The 24042-nt window shown below is 42.6% G+C and overlaps 1 protein-coding gene across 1 annotated transcript; it reads left to right on the forward strand.

Annotated features, from left to right (window-relative positions):
- Positions 1–16647: 16647 nt before the first annotated feature.
- On the forward strand, positions 16648–16971 carry smim32 (small integral membrane protein 32; the record flags this gene model as incomplete). Its single annotated transcript, XM_079839931.1, has 1 exon — positions 16648–16971. The coding sequence occupies one exon, from the start codon at positions 16648–16650 to the stop codon at positions 16969–16971; it is 324 nt and encodes a 107-aa protein (XP_079696057.1).
- Positions 16972–24042: the final 7071 nt, after the last annotated feature.

Below are 24042 nucleotides of genomic sequence, written 5' to 3' on the forward strand. Positions count from 1 at the left end.
TGTACTAAGACCGACGGAAAATGAAAAGTTGTGATTTTCTACTATACTCTCATTCCAGCGTAATAATCAAGGAACTTTGTGCCGTCCCATGAGTGAAGTGGCGCAATGATGTTACGCAGCGCCTGATAATAGGCTAACTTCCGTCACCATAACAACGTGACAACCTGCTTGCACAGAGAGCGTGCTGGGGACTATTTTCAGGCGCTGTGTAATATCATTGGTGTTATTTTGTCACTTATTGAGCAGTAGGCTAGCTGGAGCCATTTACCTCCAGTCTTTGTGCTAAGCTAGGCTAGCGGTGGGTGCGTCAGACAGAGTTATGGCTCGCACAGAGATGAGAATGCTATGCATGGACTTATCTAACTCTGGGGGATACGGTGAATAAGCTAAAGTCACAAAAGGTCGGCGTGTTCCTTTAACGTGTAAAGTTAATGTTATATGCTAATTCACATGTAGGCTGAAGTTATAATACTGACGTTACGTTTTGCAGGTCTTAATGAAAATAAAGACTAAACTTACCACTCAGAAGCGTCCATTTCCAATCTCAAAACAATTGGTTGTTCCTCAAAATCTGCATCTTCGTCAGAAACAGGATCAAACATATAAGGTTGGATGCATAATCTTTCCATTGTCATGACAGACAGTATAGATGTGTTTCTGTCACTAAAGCTACTGAAATTAGCCACGCAGTGAAACAGCCAATCAGAGCGGAACTCCACGTTAACCCCTTAACTGTCACCGTCCTGCTGGCGGGACGCCTTGCGCTCTTTTTTTGATCGCCTTTTCTCGTATCATATATTTTAGTAATTACCATAAATTAGGTATCATTTGAAAGCTTACAAACTCAAAATTCATCCTGTGAAATCAGACGTTGCGTTACCATGGAAACGGTACTCAAAATTCTTCTAGAGGGCTCCTCCCCTAGTGGGCGGCGTCATGTTTCGTATTACAAAATGTATTTTAAATACTTTATAATCAAAATCTTTTACAAAACACATATCGTCGGAAAGGTCTGAGTCTCAAGGTTTCATATTTGGTGACTGTTTTGTGATGGAAGTGATATTTGGACAGAACTTTACAGGAGACTGCATCAAAAAAAAACAATCAATGGAAAGTGGAAGACACCCGGTGGCTATTTTTGGTATAGCGCCTAAACAAAATCTCATGGGGACTTCACATTTTTGTGATATCAACTTCAAATTTGGAACACAACTTGGTTAGACATATAGCTTTGATTTTATAGAGTAAAATTTTGTAAAATATATATTTTATATCAAATAAAAATATTTATTACAGTGTTTTTCATTTACAGTCAATTTAAACTTCCATTACTTTTTCATACTTTCATATTTTGAAATGCTTTCACTTCAGCAATAATCTGCTGAGTGTCTTCTTTAAAAGAAGACCAAACATAGGTCTACATTCCAAAGTATTCTTTTGAGATCCTTTAAGTTTGGATAGTGCATTTTCATGACTATTCTTAAAAAGGGGGGTGACAGTTTAATATTCATGACCCTTCTAAATAAGGCAAAAACAGACAATTTTCTTCTAGGGACAATTTCTAGGGTTGTAAATGGACCTGTAAAGCCGTAACTGGACAATTTTTGCCCTTAAATAAGTCACATAACCTATATTTAGATATCAGAGAACAATTTAAAATATTGTTTCAACTCATTCTAGGGCACCTTTAAATATCCTAATTGAACTGAGGACTAATCCTGGCTTAATCCAAACCCTGACTGTGAAACTAGGCCTATAAGTGTATTTACTGTCACTTTTGATCAATTTGATGTCCTTGCTCAATCAAAGTGTTTATTTCTTTCAAACATAAACAAATTGCAATGACCCCAAACTTAATGCATTTTATGTTTAAAATCTTCAATAACTTCAATAGTTTGATATTGTGTTGATTTGATTTGCATCATTCGCAGTGTATCATGATGAGGGGCTTCCGATTGTCGTATACATTTTGGATCAAATGTTGTGATTCATCTGAGAGCTGGTTGGATCAACTCTTGGCTCACAACTCTATAATGAATCATTTTCTTAAACCCCTTTGGAGAAAATGAATGGGAAAAATACTTCCAGAACCGAGGCTGCTTTAAAAGTGGGCGGTCGATGTTGAGCTCCATTGTACTTGGGGGGAGAGAGAGAGAGAGAGAGAGAGAGAGAGAGAGAGATAGTCCATACCCTGCCTGGATTGTGTCTGTTTATTTAACAGGGTTATATAAATGAAGTCCTGCCGTCTGCCAGCGCTGGTCCACAGCGAACACATTCTTTATTCCCTGCCGATTTTATACCAGGGTGAGATCCGTGTGTTGCAGCCATTAAATCACGCCTGTGTTTCAAAGTAAATGCTGCAACATTTTTTTTATGCATAATTTACACAGACAAACACATATTCATATTTTATGAAGAATATGCATGTCTGAGTGATTTTGCAAGTGCATCAAGCAGGTGAAAATCTTCATTATGATCACCGCACGTCTCAAACTATTTTAATCCTTATCGCCTGGTTTCACAGACAAGGCTTAGATAAAGCCAGGATTAGTCCTTAGTTTAATAAGGACATCTAAGCAGCTTTTATAAACGTGCCTTAGAAAAAAAGCATTACTGGTGTGCATCTTGAGACGAAACAATGGCAGTGATATATTTTAAGATATGCCAGTGCAAATTGCTTTCAGTTTAGACATCTCAAGCATGCACTTCAGTCTGGAACTAGACTTAAGCCTTGTCTGTGAAACCAGGGGTAAATGTAGGACTATTTGCGTTCTAAATATGAGCAATAGGGATGCTTGACTTGGCAAGCACCCTCTAACTCAACAAACCTCAATAAACCAGTGAGAGTGCGAATCCAATACATCATGTTGTGACTTCCTAGCCGTCAGTTGACGTTACAGCACTTTTCATAAGCCGCTCTGAAGTACGTCTCCTAAATGCAGAAAATATAATCTCCGTGACGTGATCTAAAGTAATTCCATAGCACACCTCTATAAATATTCCCAGCCATTTCCCGCTTCACCTCATGTGCATTTCTGTCACGAGCCACTCATAACCTCACGAGGTGACCCAGCCACAAACGTCAGTAGGATGCTAACTTCACATAACCTCGAAAAGACCCGGAGCTCGACATGATGAAGGGCGTGCGAATCGCAGATCTTCATTAGGGAACACAGGAGGCTCTATGGCTGCCGCCCAACGTGTCAGCGGGCCTGTGGCGGGAAGACTTATCTCGCATTACCCTGCGTCTCCCCTGCCGAGAACAAGCTCCTGTCATCAGCCGGAACGTAGGAGGAAGCTTGCGTATCGCGTCTTGTTATCGAGCGCCGCTCTGCCGTTGTCCTCAAGTGTGATTTTACATCTTTTCACGGTTAATTGCCCGCAGAACCTGCGTTTCTTCTGGGACGAGAGAGCTGAGTGGAAGGGGGAATGGTAGCTTTTTCTTAACATATATGTGCTAAATTCTATTGCCAGGCCAGATACTAATTAAGGCGAACAAATAGAGTCTGGTGTTCGGTGGTCTAAAAATACTCCCTTGCATTTCATTTGCATGGCTTCCGTCCATGTCCACTCTATCTCTAGAATCATAACGGCCCTCCAGGTGGAATTTCATAAAGGCGAGGGACTTAGTTTGTCAGCGAGTGGATTAGAGGTAGATTGAATTGGACAGCGCAAGAACAGAAAAATGGGTCAGTCTTGTGGTGGGGGAGGCAGGAAGGTTCCCGGTGCTGGCAAAACAGGCCCTTTGGAGGAAAAGTGTCAGTTGCAAAGCAATTATAATCTCCTTAGCCCGCCGCAATTACAGCTACGTTCTTCCCTTCCAGCGCAAGCTAATACCACCGCGGGATATTTATGCTGAGCTGCAGCTAGGAGATTTCTGCACTTTAGGCAAAGCGTTGGTGTGTAAGATGCTTACACGAGGCGACAAAGTCTTCCTAGAGCACATTAACCTGGTCATCTAATGCAGACTGGCATGTTTTCAGGCTTTGGCAGTCGTGTGACAGCTTTTTCCCAAATGTTTCAAGAACCATTTCATTCAAGGTAAATAATGGGGCCAGTTAGAACCACAAAGCATGAGGCTCGCACAAAGTGCTTTTTTCATTTTTTGCTAAAAATACGTTTGAAACGCTTGAGCAGCGGTACAGTTTTTCGCAAACCCCCCAACGCCGGCCAAGCTGCTGGAAGAAGCGTTGAGATGTAGCCTAGGCTAAGGCCGTAACCATGTCTTGAACATTGGCGTTCAAGAATGTAAACCCTGCCTACTTCAATTTGATTGGCCATCTCATTTTGACTTTGACGAGCGCTGTTAGACCTGAGGCAGACCAGACTATGTAACTTAAACCTTGAGCGCTGCATAATGAAGAGCAGCAGAGCAGTGCAAAAATTTCAAATATTGGGGGGGGACAATTTGGCCATTTCTAATTATTGGGGGGGACTATAACGTGACTCTTGACAGCAGTCACGTTTATAGCACAGCTCCGTGGAATACTTGATTATGATTGGTCCATCGCGCCATCCAGCGATATGTTAAGCTGCCTTCGTGCTATCGGAAATTTCCTAGTTCCTGAGGTCACGATTAATGCTGCCTTCATGTGCTATCAGAATTATCGTAAATACGAGTTTCCTAGGTTAAAATTGCACATGAACGCCCTCTGATGTCGTGTTTACCACTGGGAAGTTCGGAAATAATTTTGAGACCCACTTTAAACATGGTGGCAGGGAGAACTACTGCTGTGGTAGTTCTAGGTGCGTATTTACATGTACGAGTAATCGCTTGAACCGTATTGTATGTTTGATACACATACTGCATTTGACTGAAATTACAGAATCGGCAGAAAATGGATCTGGAATGTTTATATCGTTGTCAGTGCATGAGACACTACATGATGTTGGTTTTAATAAGATTTTGCCAATACATAGGCAAGAATAAACCTGGTGTCCTCCATGATTCCTGTTCATTCCGATAACAAAGCACTAATGCAACAAGCTCGTAATCACGACTTCTAAAGTGGGAATTAGGACATTTCCTATGAGCACATGAAGGCAGCATAAGAGCTTGTTGCAATTAAGTGCTTTGTTGTCGGAAAGAACAGGAACCATGGAGGAAACCAGGTTTATTCTTGCCTATTAATTGGGAAAATCGTATTAAAGCCAAAATGATATGTACCGTCCCATTCATTGACATTAACATTCACCACGTTATCTATAGTCGGATTGCTGACGATTCTGGAATTTCTGTCAAATACAAGCTATTTTGGCTGTGTATAATACATACAATACTCTTCAAATGATTATTCATATATGTAAATATGCACTACTTTAATGGCAAGGTGTTGTAGTTGTTGTGGGAAAAAACGAATAAAGAATATTAGCCACAGCAGAAATCGTTCTCCCTTCGGCCATGTTTAAAGTTTATGGCCCACCTATATCTTGGGAAATTGGGTTTTAAAATTATCCCCGAATTTCGAATTACGTCTTGAAAGGAAACCTGTATTCACGATCCGATAGCACGTGAAGGCAGCATTATTCCCTGATAAGAACCGGTAAAAAAATGATAACAGGCTCATCCGGGGAACTGAAGTCAGCGCTTTACGAATGCTAGGAACGTTTTTTCCTCATGGAACTTTTGCGGTTGGTGAGCTAATAAAATATTAAAACTCAAATCAATATTTTGTGTACAGTTATTTAATTATGCCATCCCGTATCATACAAATGCAGTTGCTGCCATTTTGTGATGATTGTTTTGTACACTGTGTTATAAGATAACAAACAGGTACAATTTTAAAAATGGAATCTCAGTTATAATCAATATCTCTTATCCCTATAATTATTATTTATGTGATGAAATGCCGTGCAATAAGTGATATGCAGAGCTGGGTAGATTACTTACAAATTTATTACAAATTACATTGTAGTTAGTAACGTAATCCATTACATTACATATTTAAGGTAATATAATCGGACTACTTTTGGATTACTTTTAGATTACTTTTGATCTAACTTGTATCACATTAATTTGAGTCGAATAATCTTGTACCATATTGATATAAAAATACAAACAGAAAGAAAATGTATTCCATTCTTTGTTATCAACAACATGAAGTGCATTAAATATTACATTACGACAGGGTTTCCCAGACTGGGGTTTTTGAAGGAACTGCAGGGGTTTGTGAGTTTAATGAAAAGCTATTAAATTAAATCATAAAAATGTTAAATTAAAATAAATCATTTTAATCAAAACACTACTAAAAAAGATGTTAAAAAATATTTTGTTGGCCTGCATGTCATGTGACCATTAACCGACATCAGAGAACCGTGAACTTAATTGTATTATTTATTATTATTATTATTATTATTATTATTATTATTTTTTTTATTGACTTATGTCTTATTAACTTACAAATCAAAAGCTCAGGGGTACTTCAAATAAAATATATTAGCTGACAAAATTTCGGGGAATCCCTGCATTGCATATAAATATGAAATTACATCAATTTGTACATTTTAATGAGTTTGAAAGACAATAGCCTTCCAAGTACATTCATGCATGGTTAAATAATACTGAAACTGAGTGATAATTCAAATAATAATTCATGTGTTAATCAGGAGTTGATTAGATATGCAATGTTTCGATGTTGAGAAAGCCTTTATTAAAAAGTTAAATGATTTCTGTAAATCCAGTGATCAATTGCTGAACAGGGGTTTTCTCTTCCAGAACAGTTTCGAACTCCCAAAACGAAATCCAAGCGAACTCTTTGGAACGTTTTGACCTGATTATGTCCAAAAGGACGTCATGCCAGTTAATTCTTTGAGTTCTTTTGAAGCATATCTGTTGTGTTTTGGATTGTTTTGCAAGAATTTTGCTTATGTGTGAACGATTCAAACAAACTCCAAGAGCATCTCAGAACATACTTTAAGTTCAGGCCTATGGTTAAAGGGATAGTTCATCCAAAAATATTAATTAGCCCATGATTTACTCACCCTCAAGCCCTCCTAGGTGTACATGAGTTATTAAAAATTAAAAATTGCCATTATAAAGCTTGGAAGAGCCAATATTTTACATTTACATTTTTACATTGTACAATATCATACATTTTAATATAACTCTTTATTTAAAAACAATTTAATATATTGTTTTCGTCTGAAAGAAGAATGTCATATGCACCTAGGATGGCTTTAGGGTGAGTAAATCATGGGATAATTTTCATTTTTGGGTGAACTAACCATTTAAGTTTGCTCATTATGAAAGCACAGCACTCAAGGTTCGCTTTATTTTCACATTTGTGTGATTCTAAATATCTTTGGTTACAGATTACCATAAAAAAGTAATGGTGACACAATAGAGGAGATCAGATGCCGATTCTAGTTCTATTCAGATGACAGATTGAGAGGCATAAGACTCTCAAAGAACTTTAGTTTTATGCAAATTGTCAACTTAAGAATCAACATAAAAATAAGCTTTATTTTAAGGGTGTAGCGTATAGAATTAAACTGCAGCATAAACACTTTCTGTCTAAATGACATTTTATGGTCGTGTCCAAGCGGCCCGTCTGTTCACTTTAGTGGGGTCACTCAACCAATGTGACTTTGTCCTCATTGCACCGTTTGTTGCCCCCCATGTGTGCAACGCTAATTCAAGACAGGTGCTGATGAATATTGATGAGCTGTTTAACCTCTGAGCTGATATAATGTGATTACCACAAGGAGGGCGTGTCCTCAAACTCATATGAATATTAATGAGCTTGACAGGCTTCAACACTTAACAATGACCTGCGTCTTTATTGAGAGGTTACTTGAACATCACACTCAGCAGTGCTAATTTCTTAAGAAAACGCCAGTTAGATTAGTAAAATGACGAGCTGATTGTTCCAGAGATTATCCCAAACTTGCCACATTATGCACGGCTGGTTTATTTTGCATTGAGGAGAAAGTATGTGTCCACAAGACTTCATTGTCTCATCAGATTTTGCAATTTTAACAGGAAGAGACTAAACATAAGTTCCCTTACTATATTTGATGAAAATCTAATTGGAAAAACATAACAGTTTTTGGAAGAACAAGTATAATATATAATTTACAATAAAAGCCTGTGCTGATTATTGTTTATTGACTTTCGTTTCTTCTTAGTACTTTTCTTGTGTACATTAGGGTTTTATGCTGCATTTCATGTTAAATTCATGTTTATTGCATTATTTTAGTGTTGTGTGTTACCATGATGGTGTTTTGTGTTTGTGTGCATCTTCTAGTATTTACCTCAGCTTGTAGAAAGCTACTTGTGATGTGCTTTAAATTTCTGTGGCTTTCGCATTACCACCTGTATCTTTTAATGGTTGTCGGTGTCTTATAAAGGTAGAAAAACCATCCATCCATCCATCCATCTTCTTCCGCTTATCCGGGGCCGGGTCGCGGGGGCAGCAGTCTAAGCAGAGATGCCCAGACTTCCCTCTCCCTAGACACTTCCTCTAGCTCTTCCGGGGGGACACCGAGGCGTTCCAAGGCCAGCCGGGAGACATAGTCCCTCCAGCGTGTCCTCGGTCTTCCCCGGGGCCTCCTCCCGGTTGGACATGCCCGAAACACCTTCCCGGGAAGGCGTTCAGGAGGCATCCGGAACAGATGCCCGAGCCACCTCAGCTGTCCCCTCTCGATGTGGAGGAGCAACGGCTCTACTCCGAGTTCCTCCCGAGTGACTGAGCTTCTCACCCTATCTTTAAGGGAGCGCCCAGCCACCCTGCGGAGAAAGCTCATTTCGGCCGCCTGTATCCGGGATCTTGTCCTTTCGGTCATGACCCAAAGCTCATGACCATAGGTGAGAGTAGGAACGTAGATTGACCGGTAAATCGAGAGCTTCGCCTTACGGCTTAGCTCTTTCTTCACCACGACAGACCGGTACATCGACCGCATTACTGCAGAAGCTGCACCGATCCGTCTGTCAATCTCCCGTTCCATCCTCCCCTCACTCGTGAACAAGACCCCTAGATACTTGAACTCCTCCACTTGGGGCAGGAACTCTCCACCAACCTGAAGTGGGCAAGCCACCCTTTTCCGACTGAGGACCATGGCCTCGGATTTGGAGGTGCTGATCCCCATCCCAGCCGCTTCACACTCGGCTGCAAACCGTCCCAGTGCATGCTGAAAGTCCTGGTTAGAAGGGGCCAACACGACAACGTCATCCGCAAAGAGCAGAGACGAAACCGTGTGGTCCCCAAACCTGACACCCTCCGGCCCTTGGCTGCGCCTAGAAATTCTGTCCATAAAAATTATGAACAGAACCGGCGACAAAGGGCAGCCCTGCCGGAGTCCAACATGCACCGGGAACAAGTCTGACTTACTGCCGGCAATGCGGACCAAACTCCTGCTTCGGTCATACAGGGACCGGACAGCCCTCAGCAAAGGACCCCGGACCCCATATTCCCTCAGCACCCTCCACAGGACGCCGCGAGGGACACAGTCGAATGCCTTCTCCAAATCCACAAAACAAATGTGGACTGGTTGGGCAAACTCCCATGAACCCTCCAGCACCCTGGAGAGGGTATAGAGCTGGTCCAGTGTTCCATGACCAGGACGAAAACCACACTGTTCCTCCTGAATCCGAGGTTCCACTATCGGCCGAATTCTCCTCTCCAGTACCCTGGCATAGACTTTCCCGGGGAGGCTGAGAAGTGTGATCCCCCTGTAGTTGGAACACACCCTCCGGTCCCCCTTCTTAAAAAGAGGGACCACCACCCCGGTCTGCCATCCCAGAGGCACTGTCCCCGACCGCCACGCGATGCTGCAGAGGCGTGTCAGCCAAGACAGCCCCACAACATCCAGAGACTTGAGGTACTCAGGGCGGATCTCATCCACCCCCGGTGCCTTGCCACCGAGGAGTTTCTTGACCACCTCGGTGACTTCAGCTTGGGTGATGGACGAGTCCTCCTCTGAGCCCCCAGCCTCTGCTTCCCCAATTGACGTGACGGCGGGATTGAGGAGATCCTCTAAGTATTCCTTCCACCGTCCGACAACATCCCCAGTTGAGGTCAACAGGCGCCCATCGCCACTGTAAACAGCGTTGGTAGGGCACTGCTTCCCCCTCCTGAGGCGCCGGACGGTTTGCCAGAATCTCTTCGAGGCCAGCCGATAGTCCTTTTCCATGGCCTCACCGAACTCCTCCCAGGCCCGAGTTTTTGCCTCCACAACCACCCGGGCTGCAGTCCGTTTAGCCTGCCGGTACCTGTCAGCTGCCTCAGGAGTCCCACAAGCCAGCCAGGCCCGATAGGACTCCTTCTTCAGCTTGACGGCATCCCTTACTTCCGGTGTCCACCACCGGGTTCGGGGATTGCCGCCTCGACAGGCACCGGAGACCTTGCGTCCACAGCTCCGAGCAGCCGCTTTGACAATGGAGGTGGAGAACATGGTCCACTCGGACTCAATATCTCCAGCCTCCCTCGGGATCTGGTCGAAGCTCTGCCGGAGGCAGGAGTTGAAGATCTCTCTGACAGGAGACTCGGCCAAACGTTCCCAGCAGACCCTCACAGTACGTTTGGGTCTACCGAGTCTATCCAGCTTCCTCCCCCGCCATCGGATCCAACTCACCACCAGGTGGTGATCAGTTGACAGCTCCGCCCCTCTCTTCACCCGAGTGTCCAAGACATACGGCCGCAGGTCAGATGAAACGACCACAAAGTCGATCATTGACCTACGACCTAGGGTGTCCTGGTGCCATGTGCACTGATGGACACCCTTATGCTTGAACATGGTGTTCGTTATGGACAAACTGTAACTAGCACAGAAGTCCAATAACTGAACACCACTCGGGTTCAGATCAGGGGGGCCGTTCCTCCCAATCACGCCCCTCCAGGTTTCACTGTCATTGCCCACGTGGGCGTTGAAGTCCCCCAGTAGAACGACGGAGTCCCCAGTCGGAGCACTCTCCAGCACCCCTCCCAGGGACACCAAGAAGGTCGGGTACTCTGCACTGCTGTTCGGCCCGTAGGCACACACAACAGTGAGAGACCTACCCCCGAGCCGAAGCCGCAGGGAAACGACCCTCTCGTTCACCGGGGTAAACTCCAACACATGGCGGCAGAGCTGGGGGGCTATAAGCAAACCCACACCAGCCCGCCGCCTCTCACCATGGGCAACTCCAGAGTGGTGAAGAGTCCATCCCCTCTCGAGTAGTGTGGTTCCAGAGCCCAAGCCGTGCGTGGAGGTGATTCCGACTATCTCTAGTCGGAACCTCTCAACCTCACGCACAATCTCAGGCTCTTTCCCCGCCAGCGAGGTGACATTCCATGTCCCAAGAGCCAGATTCTGTGTCCAGGGATCGGGTCGTCTAGGCCTCCTCCTTCGACTGCCGCCCGATTCGCTTTGCACCGGCCCCTTATGGTCCCTCCCGTGAGTGGTGGGCCCACGGGAAGGTGTCCCCACGTCGCTCCTTCGGGCTGAGCCCGGCCGGACCCCGTGGGGGAAGGCCCGGCCACCAGGCGCTCGCATACGAGCCCCAACCCCAGGCCTGGCTCCAGGGTGGGGCCCCGGCTGCGCCGTACCGGGCGACGTCACGGTCCTCGTTTTATTTGTCATCATAAGGGTTTTTGAACTGCTCTTAGTCTGACCCGTCACCTAGGACCTGTTTGCCTTGGGAGACCCTACCAGGGGCATATAGCCCCGGACAACATAGCTCCTAGGGTCATTCGGGTACTCAAACCCCTCCACCACGTTAAGGTGGCAGTTCATGGAGGAGGTGGCAGTTCATGGAGGTAGAAAAACCGATTTTAGTATTAAGTATTTGGTATATTAACAGTAGGCCTGTATGTGTGATATATATATATATATATATATTGACGAAACACGTTTTCCACGCTCCCTTTAAGTTAACGGAGTGTCTATTTACACTAAGGGCAACACTGAAGACGCAGCCCACACTCTAAAAAAAAAAGGTTCTTTACACTCTAAAAACGTTTACCATGATTTACTCTATTTTTTTGGTGAAACATTTTTACACTAAAAAATTGAGTACATTTTAAAGCAGTGAAATCAATTACATACACCATATGAGCTGAGTAAATGCAAGTAAAAAAATTAAGTAGATCTGTGTAACTACATTTGGTACATTTACAAATAAAATTTAGTAGAAATAATTGGGGGAAAAACATTTAAAAAACAATATTTATGAGTAAAATTAACTGTTTTTATTTATGAGTAATATTAACTCTTATAGTATAACTTTAATATTAACTTTAATTTCCTCTAAACCTTTATAAAATACTCACCACACTTATATATGACATTGGCCTTTATTGTCGATGAGTAAAGCAGTAGCATATATTACAGTTTTGACATGTATACAATATTTTACAACATATATACAACATTTAAACTCATGTAACAAACATTTTAGAAGTAAAAATGTAACAGTTAAAAGTAATTCAAGTGTAATCAACCTGTCTGTTATCCAATTTCCACCGTATCAGCGCCGTTCCTGAGCCTTATTTTGGTATGTTCAACTCAAAACATCAAGTAAATGATATTTAGAAATTTTATTAAGTTAATAAGGTTAATTATTACTGTGATATTTACTAAGCCACTGAATAATTTTTTAGAGTGTATGGCACCAAAAATGGTTATTGGCTCATAATCATAGGGGAACCTTTTTAAGTACTATATAGCACCTATTTTGGTGCTTCAGTGGTTCTTCAGCAGTTCTTCAGAGGTGCTATATAGCACCTTAGTCAAAGAACCGGTGAAGAACCTCTGAAGAACCACTGAAGCACCAAAATTGGTGCTATATAGCACTTAAAAAGGTTCCCCTATGATTACGAGCCAAGAACCATTTTTGGTGCCATATAGAACCTTTTTTTTTTAGAGTGCACCTTGTTGGCTAAATTTTTGCAGTAATATTAACTTTAAAGAAGAGCTACATGTATAATTTTCATTCAAGGAGATAACATGGAAAATGTGCCATGATTTAGTGGAGGATTTCTGTCACCTATTGGAAAACAAACACTTTTAACATAAAATTACCACTATAACCAGTAGACTGCAGCAGAGGACCACTCATTTGACATGCACTCCCTAGTTCTTTTCATGTGTTTTGCTTTTGAGTTATTATAAAATGAATATTATTTTTAAAAAATTGCAATTTTATTGCACTGAAGTATGAAGTATAGCAAGAGTAGGAAAAGTCACAAAATGTCATGCCATTTAGATGAAAGGAATTAAAATAAATAAGCCCAGATTTCACAGTGTATGAGAATCCATCTTGATTTGCTCTTGCATTATGTTATGTAAACTCAACTGCATTTATGACCATGAACTACACAGATGCATATATCATAATCTATTAATAAATGCACACAGTTTGTCCTCAGCATTTTGATCTGCTGCTGCGAATTGAAGAACGCGCTGAATAACGCAGACTAGAATACGGGGATGAGCCGGAGCCTGCCATCGGTTTAATATTAGTTTTAAACGAACATGCCACTATTTTTGAAAATAGGCTCATTTTCCAACTCCCCTAGAATTTAACAGTTGAGCTTTACTGTTTTTTCGAATCCATTCAGCCGATCTCCGGGTCTGGCGCTAGCACTTTTAGCATAGCTTAGCATAGATCATTGAATCTGATTAGACCGTTAGCATCTCACTCAAAAAATGACCAAAGACTTTCTACATTTTTCCTATTTAAAACTTGACTCTTCTGTAGTTACATCGTGTACTAAGACCAACGGAAAATGAAAAGTTGTGATTTTCTAGACCGATATGGCTAAGAACTATACTCTCATTCCTGCGTAATAATCAAGGAACTTTGCTACCGTACCATGAGTGCAGCAGCGCAATGATATTACGCAGCCCTTGAAAATAGTCCCCAGCATGCTCCCTGTGCAAGCAGGTTGTCACGTTGGTTATTGACGGAAGTTAGCATATTTTCAGGCGCTAACGGTCTAATCAGATTCAATGATCTATGCTAAGCTATGCTAAAAGTGCTACCGCCAGACCCAGAGATCGGCTGAATGGATTTGAAAATGGTAAAACTCAAATATTTAACTCTAGGGGAGTTGGAAACTGAGCCTATTTTCAAAAATAGTAGCGTGTTCCAAGCCTAGAAATCTAGACGCACCCTAGCGGCAGCAAATCTAATTCGCAGCCAGGGCGTCTAGCAACTCTCCGTTGGCTTGCAAGCTGGAAAAACCAAACTCTGGTCAGGCCAATCACATTGTGTATAGAGTCGGTGGGCGGGCTTAACATAATGACGGCAGAGTTGCGATGGTTCCGTGTGCTACTTGAAAACAAAGAAGCTGGCTAACAGCGGTCTTTCGAATCGGCTTTGGCTGCGACTCTGGAAGATTTGGAGTTCAGCTTTTCCTTGAGAAAAGAACAAAGAACGCGACTGAAGTCATTCTTAAGAAAGGAAGATGTGTTCGGAGTTTTGCCGACTGGATACGGGAAAAGTTTAATGTATCAACTAGCTCCGCTTCACCTTCTTCGTTGCTCTGGTTGGTTGTAGCGCTATCCTATTGTGTGCAGAGGGAATTTGAAAGACAACGGTTTATCCCGCCCCTCGGATTGAGCCCTGCCAATGGTGTGTTCCCAGACCCAACATCTTGATGTGGGTCTGGCTTGTCAGGCTAGCGTGTTTCTTTAAAGGGGAGTGAGGTGATCACCAATTAGTGTATTACAGAGTTAATCACCGATTATTACAATATACCAATTTATTATATACAATTGTACAGCAATACTGAGGTGCAAATCTGCCAATATTTATAAGTAGCCAATGAATAACAACTAACTGCTATTTACAAAATTCTGCTATTTTTAGAATATCGACGTCAGGACACACGCACAAAAAGCAATCTTTAGTTAGCCTACTTCAATCACCACATAATGAATGAGAAGGATGAAGGATCAATTATTTTACTAGAACAAAGCATCCTTGAAGTGTCGAGCACTTCTGGGACTATACAGTTCAATAACATTAACACACATTTGATGTTCCAGCATGCAATACCACGCACAGTTCTGAGCCAAAAAAACAAACATCATGACATCAGCAGCTCAAACGGTCCCTTTAAATGTCTGGTTCAGCTGATAGGCTGCATGTTCCTCTCTCTCTCTCTCTCTCTCTCTCTCTCTCTCTCTCTCTCTGTAAAACCTCTCCGAGACATTCCGCACCCTCCTGAAACTCTTCCACTCACTTTGTCTCAAATTGAAGAGTCTGTCAGAAGAGAGAGAGAGAGGGGAGAGACATTTACGCGCCTCCATCTCCGTTGCGCACAGAGAACTGCTCGTTTATCTTTCGTTTCAATGTTTCTTTAATTTGGTCACTTCTTCTCCAGCCGAACCGGATCGATTGGCCCCCATCACCGGAGGTCGCGGATGACGGATGCGCGTGCGGAGAGACACTTTCCCTGGATATAAACATGCGACGGGATCTTGGTTCGACGGTTCAAACCACGGAAACCTGTGTGAAAGCAGTGATTCTGTGTATGCGAAGAGACTGAGACCCGTTGTGCGCTGTTGCTGCCCTTCGCTGCGCGTTTATTGAGACGTTTGGAGAGATTTGGATCCGTCGGTGTGATTGGAGAGGTCCCCTCTCTCCGGCAGCGCAATAATCTATGGAAAAGCACATTATGGGACATGGATAGACAGTTTGAGACACCTGTGGATGTAGTGCCGATGATCAGAGCCCCCGTCTGAGGTCTGATGGTCTTGGGGAGTTTGTGGTATGCGAACGCAACGACGCGCCGCGTCCTCCTCGCCCTCCTGTCCGAGGCGCACAGACAGTGAGTAGAACCCCGAAACCTCTTAAATAACGCTTATCTTTAGTAAATATACTTTTGTTGTTGTTGCATTAAAATACAGTTTTGAATATCCTGTATTTACGTTATGCATAAAGTTACATAAAGAGGAGATTCAGTCTTTTATTCCAGTTAAAAGCCTGTTTCTCAGTTTAGGTTTATTTTTATGAAACTCAATTACTGTGCAGACACAAATATTAAAGTCTTGAGCACTATTTTCACCGTAATTGCCCTGCATAAAAGATACAGTTCATTACGCACGTTGAACTTATGACAGGGCATGATGTCACACAATATGGGGTAAGTTGTCACAACGAGACACTGGTTTAAGAAGAAAATCTTTGTTTAATGCTATCTGAAGAAACAAACAAGCAAAAAAATGAATTAAAAATAGCTTTCAGCAAAGGAATTCACTAAAAGAGCAAAAATAAATAGACAAAACAAAACATTGTTTTTGCCAGTGGAAAGTGTTTTAATGAACTGTATAAAACCATGAGACAACCTGCCTTGTATGTAAAATACTTATATTGAGAACACATTCAGCACTTCAGTTCAAGTCTACCTTGAATTTTGTGTTGAATAATGTCAATATGATCACTTGTTGAGCCAACAAATATAATAAACATATGTTGGCATTAGGTTAGAGGATAACATTCACAGCTAGGGAAAGCCACCAAACAAAACCACTGCTAAAGAAAAAAAGCATTTGTACAATAGATTTTTGACTCAAAACCTGACTTTGTGACAACTTGCCCCTGTGTGTTTCAAATATTGTCAGTTGGAATGCTTATAATGTGCATAGTTCATGCTATTAGTATAAACATACATATCTGGTGTATTTTTCTGTTGCAGTCTAACGGTGTCCGCTAGATTCATCATGCTGAGGCAGATGCTGTTGAACTCCACGGCAGTGGCGCGAGACTTTGACCTGATGACCAACACACACACGGCGGCGCCGCTGAACGTGTCCCACGGGCCCGTGAGCGTGTCGGCCCTCCTGAAGCCCACGGGCCGCGGGAGCACGCTACGAGAGGGCGAGCCCGACAAACCGGACCTGGCCACGTACGTGGTGATGTGTCTGGTGCTTTTCCTGCTGGTCCTCCTCATCGTGTTCTTCATCAACTGTCAGCTGAGGAACTCTTTCTTCGCCTCCATGCCTTACGACCGCTCACTGCGAGAGGCCCGCAGCTCCTACAAATGAGCCCGAAACATTTGGATAACTGAACCAGCCCGGACTCATTGATCTGTCTGTATATAATGACTGTTTTGTACTTCTGCACGGCTTTTTTCTGTCCATATAGGGTTTATCACGAGTCGTGTGCATTATGTAAAACAGATTATTTTCTTGTACGCTGTTAAACCATGATTAAATCTCACATTCATGCCCGTCTGTGTGTCTGGAAAATGTGCAGCCCTGCTGATATTGATCACGCTTGATAGGATGAGGTTGTGATGAGAAGAAGCAAACGTGAGGCTTAAGATACACGCATCATGGTCTCAGTTCTGCTGTGTCTTACTCTTTTTTAAAAAGACTTTGACCTCAGAGTTTAGAGCCTAGCAGAATCGCTTCTTCATTCTTGCGTTTTTCCAAACCTGGGGTCTGTTTCCCATACAACAATGTAACTCGTTTAAAGGCAGGGTAAGCAATTTTTGAAAGTATAAGATCCCACCCTCCCTTAATGCTTTGTTCACACCAAACGCAAATTGAGCGTCAAATTTACATCAATTGCGTCTAGTTGGACACTTGAACATTTTGAATCCACTCTTAGAGCGGTACTTCCGCCTGTCCCGGGCCCATATAGCTCCGTATGACTGCTCACTGCCAATATCAGTTGTTCCTCCATGTTGAATGAGTGACTTTTTTTATTTATTTTTATTTTTTATTTTATTAAATGCATGAAAGAACAGTAACAACAATTTATCATTGTCATACCATAAAAATGCAATAATACGCCAAGGTCCTTCAGCCTTCAGTCTTTGACCTTAAACACAGCCACTGTTTTGAATGAGTGACTCCGGGCTGGCCTGCCCCCATTTATCACGTCACTTACCCCGTTTAGCAGGCTCCTGATAGGTTAACGGTTTTTCAGATTTTTCAACTCGGGCGTCAGGCGCCAATTCACTTCAAACGCGTGAATGCACAAAAAGCACCAATACGCTCAATTTGTGTCTTTCGCGCAAACTGGACGCTGGAATGAGGCAAAATTGCGTCCATCGCACCACGCTAAATGCGACTGTCACGCTGCAGGATCCATCTTTACACTGACTTAACATGGAAATCACTCGCACCAGACGCTCTATTCGAGTTCGGTGTGAACGCAGCATTAAGGCCAATTTATACCTCTGCTTCGAGTGTACGCCATAGGCGGTGTGACTTGCGCATACCCTACAATGTACCCTGATGCGCACCTCTCCAAAAATGTAACAACGCGTCAATTCTACGCGGAACGCAATCGCTGTGATTAGTCTGCCAGAACCCCTCCCTCAGGTCAATAAATAAATAAAAAATCTGCAATAGGAGTGTGTGTGTGCCCAGAAATGGGATGATAGTTTCATCCTTACATCTGCTATATAACAATATTTTGTAGTGCAGAGATTCTTTATGTTAGTGAATAAAAACATACACTAACCTAAAGGATTATTAGGAACACCACACTAATCCTGTGTTTGACCCCCTTTCGCCTTCAGAACTGCCTTAATTCTACGTGGCATTGATTCAACAAGGTGCTGAAAGCATTCTTTAGAAATGTTGGCCCATATTGATAGGAGAGCATCTTGCAGTTGATGGAGATTTGTGGGATGCACATCCAGGGCACGAAGCTCCCGTTCCACCACATCCCAAAGATGCTCTATTGGGTTGAGATCTGGTGACTGTGGGGGCCATTTTAGTACAGTGAACTCATTGTCATGTTCAAGAAACCAATTTGAAATGATTGGAGCTTTGTGACATGGTGCATTATCCTGCTGGAAGTAGCCATCAGAGGATGGGTACATGGTGGTCATTAAGGGATGGACATGGTCAGAAATGCTCAGGTAGGCCGTGGCATTTAAACGATTCCCAATTGGCACTAAGGGGCCTAAAGTGTGCCAAGAAAACATCCCCCACACCATTACACCACCACCACCAGCCTGCACAGTGGTAACAAGGCATGATGGATCCATGTTCTCATTCTGTTTACGCCAAATTCTGACTCTACCATCTGAATGTCTCAACAGAAATCGAGACTCATCAGACCAGGCAACATTTTTCCAGTCTTCAACTGTCCAATTTTGGTGAGCTTGTGTAAATTGTAGCCTCTTTCTCCTATTTGTAGTGGAGATGAGTGGTACCCGGTGGGGTCTTCTGCTGTTGTAGCCCATCCGCCTCAAGGTTGTGCGTGTTGTGGCTTCACAAATGCTTTGCTGCATACCTCGGTTGTAACGAGTGGTTATTTCAGTCAAAGTTGCTCTTCTATCAGCTTGAATCAGTCGGCCCATTCTCCTCTGACCTCTAGCATCAACAAGGCATTTTTGCCCACAGGACTGCCGCATACTGGATATTTTTCCCTTTTCACACCATTCTTTGTAAACCCTAGAAATGGTTGTGCGTGAAAATCCCAGTAACTGAGCAGATTGTGACTAACAATTATTTTTTCTGTCGACTAATCTAACGATTATTTTTTCGGATTAATCTTATGATTCTTTTTTACTGATTATTGTATTTCAAAGAGGGTAGTGAATTTGTATATTATTTTAACATGAAATCAATGAATGATGACAATATTAATTGTATTTCAGGAAGGGTAGTGTACATAGTATGCCATTTTATAATGAAATATATGGACACAAGAAGCTTTTTAAACATAATATATAATGATACTATTCATCATAAAATGTATACAGAGTAGGCCTAATTAGGAAAAGTTGTTTACTATAGTAGTTGAGTATGATTTACTTATTGATTTGTGTCAATAGTAAACGAAAATGCACTTGTATTTATCTGCAAAAGGTTCACATACAGGAGCTTTCAGCATAGTTTTAATATAGTATAACTAGTCGTCTATTTTGAAGATACATGTGCATAAACAACGACTAAAGCTGCCAGAAGTTTTTGCCCAAACTTCAAAGACACATTTAAATGATTAAAGCTAGAGGCATATCTTAACTTTAATGTTACTTTAATCATGCAAACTACCTATACAGCATGTTATTATGCATATGTGTTTGGGACAGAGGGGAACCAGGTCGCATTAACAGGAGATATATGCAGCCCATAATAAATAAAAGCACGAGACGTACTGGGGTCGGAGAAGAACCCCGGAGAATGTGACCGTCTGTTGCAATACACGCGCCACGGTTCAGCTGCGTGAGAGAACCATGGAGAGAACACTGGAGAGAACACTGGCAGCAGGGTTGCCAGGTTTACACAACAAAACCCACCCATTCGTTACTCAAAACTAGCCCAAAACAAGCCCAATCGCGTTTCGGGGAGGTTCTCTGGTAAACATCGCGTTCGGGGGGTTAAATATGTGTGTTTTTTTTGCAGGGCAGCCTGCTAAAATTCTCTTTCCGGGGCTAAATATCACATAGTTGGGATCGCTTCAACCCGCGGACATGAGACACAGCCCGCGGCAACAGTGTAGAAGTAGCCCAATTCCGCGGGAAAACCGGGACTTGGCAACACTGACTGGCAGTGTGAAAGCTCCCGCTCTCCACGCGCGCAGCGTGAAACCGGCATTACAGAGTGAACAAAGCACAGTTTTATTCGGCTTCTGTTTAAAGTACTCCCACACTTTTGAATGTCGCGGTCTGGCTTTATATGATAAATGATCATTTTCACTATGCCCGGGAGCAGAAGCCGCCATTATTCTAGATCTTCTGTTCCATTCTAGAACGTAAATAATGTGCCGCCGACGCGTCGACGTTCGTAGTCGACGTCATCGACGACGTCGCCGCGTCGTTCCAGCCCTAATTGTGACATACTCAGACCGGACCGTCTGGCACCAACAACCATGCCACGCTCAAAATTGCTTAAATCACCTTTCCTTCCCATTCTGACATTCAGTTTGGAGTTCAGGAGATTGTCTTGACCAGGACCACACCCCTAAATGCATTGAATCAACTGCCATGTGATTGGTTGATGAGATAATTGCATCAATGAGAAATTGAACAGGTGTTCCTAATAATCCCTTAGGTGAGTGTAGATCTGCTGTGTATAGTTTATTTATTTTTTCATTAAAACCAAATTATTATTTCTCATTATTATCAAAGATGTTAATCAGTGATTGTATATCAAGAACAGGGACACATCACAATGGGGGCATTTTGTTTTGTGATTTCAACGGAACGAATAAAGTCTCCGCAACAGCAATCGATTGAAGCTCTAGTCTGTGTATGAGCCACCGATACTGAAAACAGCCCCATGAGCTCTTCATGATTTCACAAACGCGTTCCAGTGCCAGATCGCCTCTTATGTAACTCTACTAATCAACTAGAGATGCTTAATTTGTATTACATACAACAACTCATGCCACAAGAAAAGCCGCTATCTCCCGCCATCACTGCTGCTGATACTTCGGGTGCGTCTCAATCAGCTCCCTAGTTCAGTAGTCAGGGCACTGATCAGGGAGTCAGCCCATTGACTTAAGTCCTGATCAGTGCCCTGACTGAACCAAGGAGCTGATTGAGACGCATGCAATGACAATGTAAACAAGCCGCTTCTTCTTCGGCTTTTGCCTGGATACTGTGGGTTACCATCAACATGCCCGTGGAGTTGGAATGCATGTGTAATTGCACATTGACGCGGACTACAACGCAGAAGTATAAATGAAAACCAACGCATAACTTGCGGCGTGGAGGATACGACATAGGTCCGACGTAGAAGTATAAATTGGCCTTTAGAGTGTCTCCAAAGCTACGCCTCCTTCAAAACACATGAATGCGTACAGTAGGGAGCAAAAAAAGGGTCACGAGAGATGGCTTTAAACTACCTGTCTCAAAGCACATACAATAATAACAGAGCGCTGACCTATGCCACCTGACAGCTGCAGATTCATTTTGCCGTTGATAGTGTTGCTAGGGGTGTGGCGATAACCACATCACCGCAATATTGCGGTAATGAGATGCCTACACAAAGGTCATCACCGTGTGAGGTCATCACCGCAATTTTTTTTTTGCTGTGGTGAAAGTCACAGGAGTGCATATATGGTGTTTGATATAAACTATAAACACAATAATCATTGCTTATAATTTACTGTAGTCCGTGAGCCCTATATGTTCAAGGGCTTCTGGAGAAAAAAACCAGAGCAAGGGAGGGACAGTCCATTAAACATATGAGGGATTTATTTTGTGTGCTTGTCTGATTAGCCTATTATTGATTAACTGCTAGATTTCAGTACTTGTGATTAGGGATGGTCATATTGACCGTTTAACCGTTAACCGAAAATAAGATTTTTTCCGGAGAAGGCGCGCGCCACGCAGTCAGCCCAACAGTGTTGCCTATGAAAAGCATTCATTCGAGTCATGAAACACTCACGTCACCGGTTTCCACCTCTTACAAATTACAGTAGTTATGCTGCATAAGCTCATTGTTTTGGTTCAGGAAGAACTAAAAAAGCGGTTTCATTTGCGATGCTCGGTGACTGACGTCTGTCTAACTTTGCACAGCATGAAACACGCTAATGACGTGTGATGTCTGCGGGAGCAGGTGCGTGGAGGTATGAAAATACATACATACGGACTGAATGCAATAATTGGACGAACATTTTATGGTCCTACGCCTTCCATGGATGATATCAAACTTAGTGATTGCTATCAGTATGTGAAGAGACTTTCAACCGGCATAAAAAAAAATTCTGGAACAAATCACCTACCCTTCATTTAACTACCATAGTACAATGCATCGTTGGAGAAACTAATCAACTAGTTTCGACTGTTTCCTGAAACCGTAGTAACATGGTCGCACCTTTGTCATTTGAACCACGTTGGTTCAACAATATAGGACTGTTGTTAATGACATCACACACAGGTGGAGGAATAATAACCTGCTAATTCATCCATTCGAGATGCTGCTGTAACAAACATGGCACCTAATGAATACTTCACCATTTTTGTTTCATGTCATTTTGCTTTATTTGATGATTTATTGCAGTGTAGTGATAGTGTATCACAAACTGTTTCTTTACTGGATTTATGTTGCGTTCCAGACAATGTTGGATGTGGGAATATCCCAAATTAAAGGTGCAGTGTGTAGTAATTATGAGGATCTATTGACAGAAATGCAATATAATATACATAATGTTCTCAGTGGAGTATAAAGACCTTACATAAAGTACCGTTATGTTTTTATTACCTCAGAATAAGGCATTTCTATATACACACACCGCGGGTCCCCTTACAGTGAAGTCGCCATTTTGAGCCGCCATGTTTCTACAGAAGCCCTAAACGGACAAACTTCTCTACAGAGCGCTAGTCACTCTCTGCTGTCTCAGACGAAGACATCTTTGTCCTGTGTCGGCCACCGTAGCTTCTCTGTGTGCTTTGAAAGGGAGGGGTGAGCGGTGGGGGATTGCAATTCACATCCTCACCACTAGATGCTGCTAAAATTTACACACTGCACCTTTAAATGTCCCACTTCAGACCTCGGTGAGTTCCAGGAAAACAGTCACGTTTACACGAGACGAGCATATAGTGTTTTTGTGTCAATTATGGCAAAAAAAGAATAACAATAACATAAAATCGCTTTGAAAACAGCTGACAAAAAGCAAAAACTAGGGTAGGCCTACACTCAAACAACAAAATGGTGCTATATGGCACTAAAAGAGGTCCTTGGCTCATAATCATAGGGGAACCACTTTTGGTGCTATATAGCAACATATCTTAACATTTTCTGTATATGGTAGCGGTGCTATATAGCATCTCAGTCATCCCAAAGAACCGCTGAAGATCCACTGAAGAACAAGATTTGGTGCTATACAGCACTTAAAGTGGTTCCCCTATGATTCTGAGCCAAATAACCACTTTTAGCACTATATAGCAGCATTTTTGGAGTGTATTATTACATAAACGTAATGTCTAATGTTAAAGTTTGTTTTTACATTTATGCTAATTGGAAGTGACGTCAAATTTCTCCCTGAGGTGAGGTTGATCGATGTATCCTGACCCTGAGTTCACAGGTCGAATGTCCGACTTTGAGTGTTATTTCCAAGAACGAAGTGGGGAAAAAAAAATCGAAATTCCGTGCTGTCTGGAATACATCATACTCCAGAGTTTCCTTGCATTTTACACATGCGCA

Source organism: Gobio gobio, assembly GCF_949357685.1.
Source record: "Gobio gobio genome assembly, chromosome: 16".
Lineage (NCBI taxonomy): Eukaryota > Metazoa > Chordata > Actinopteri > Cypriniformes > Gobionidae > Gobio > Gobio gobio.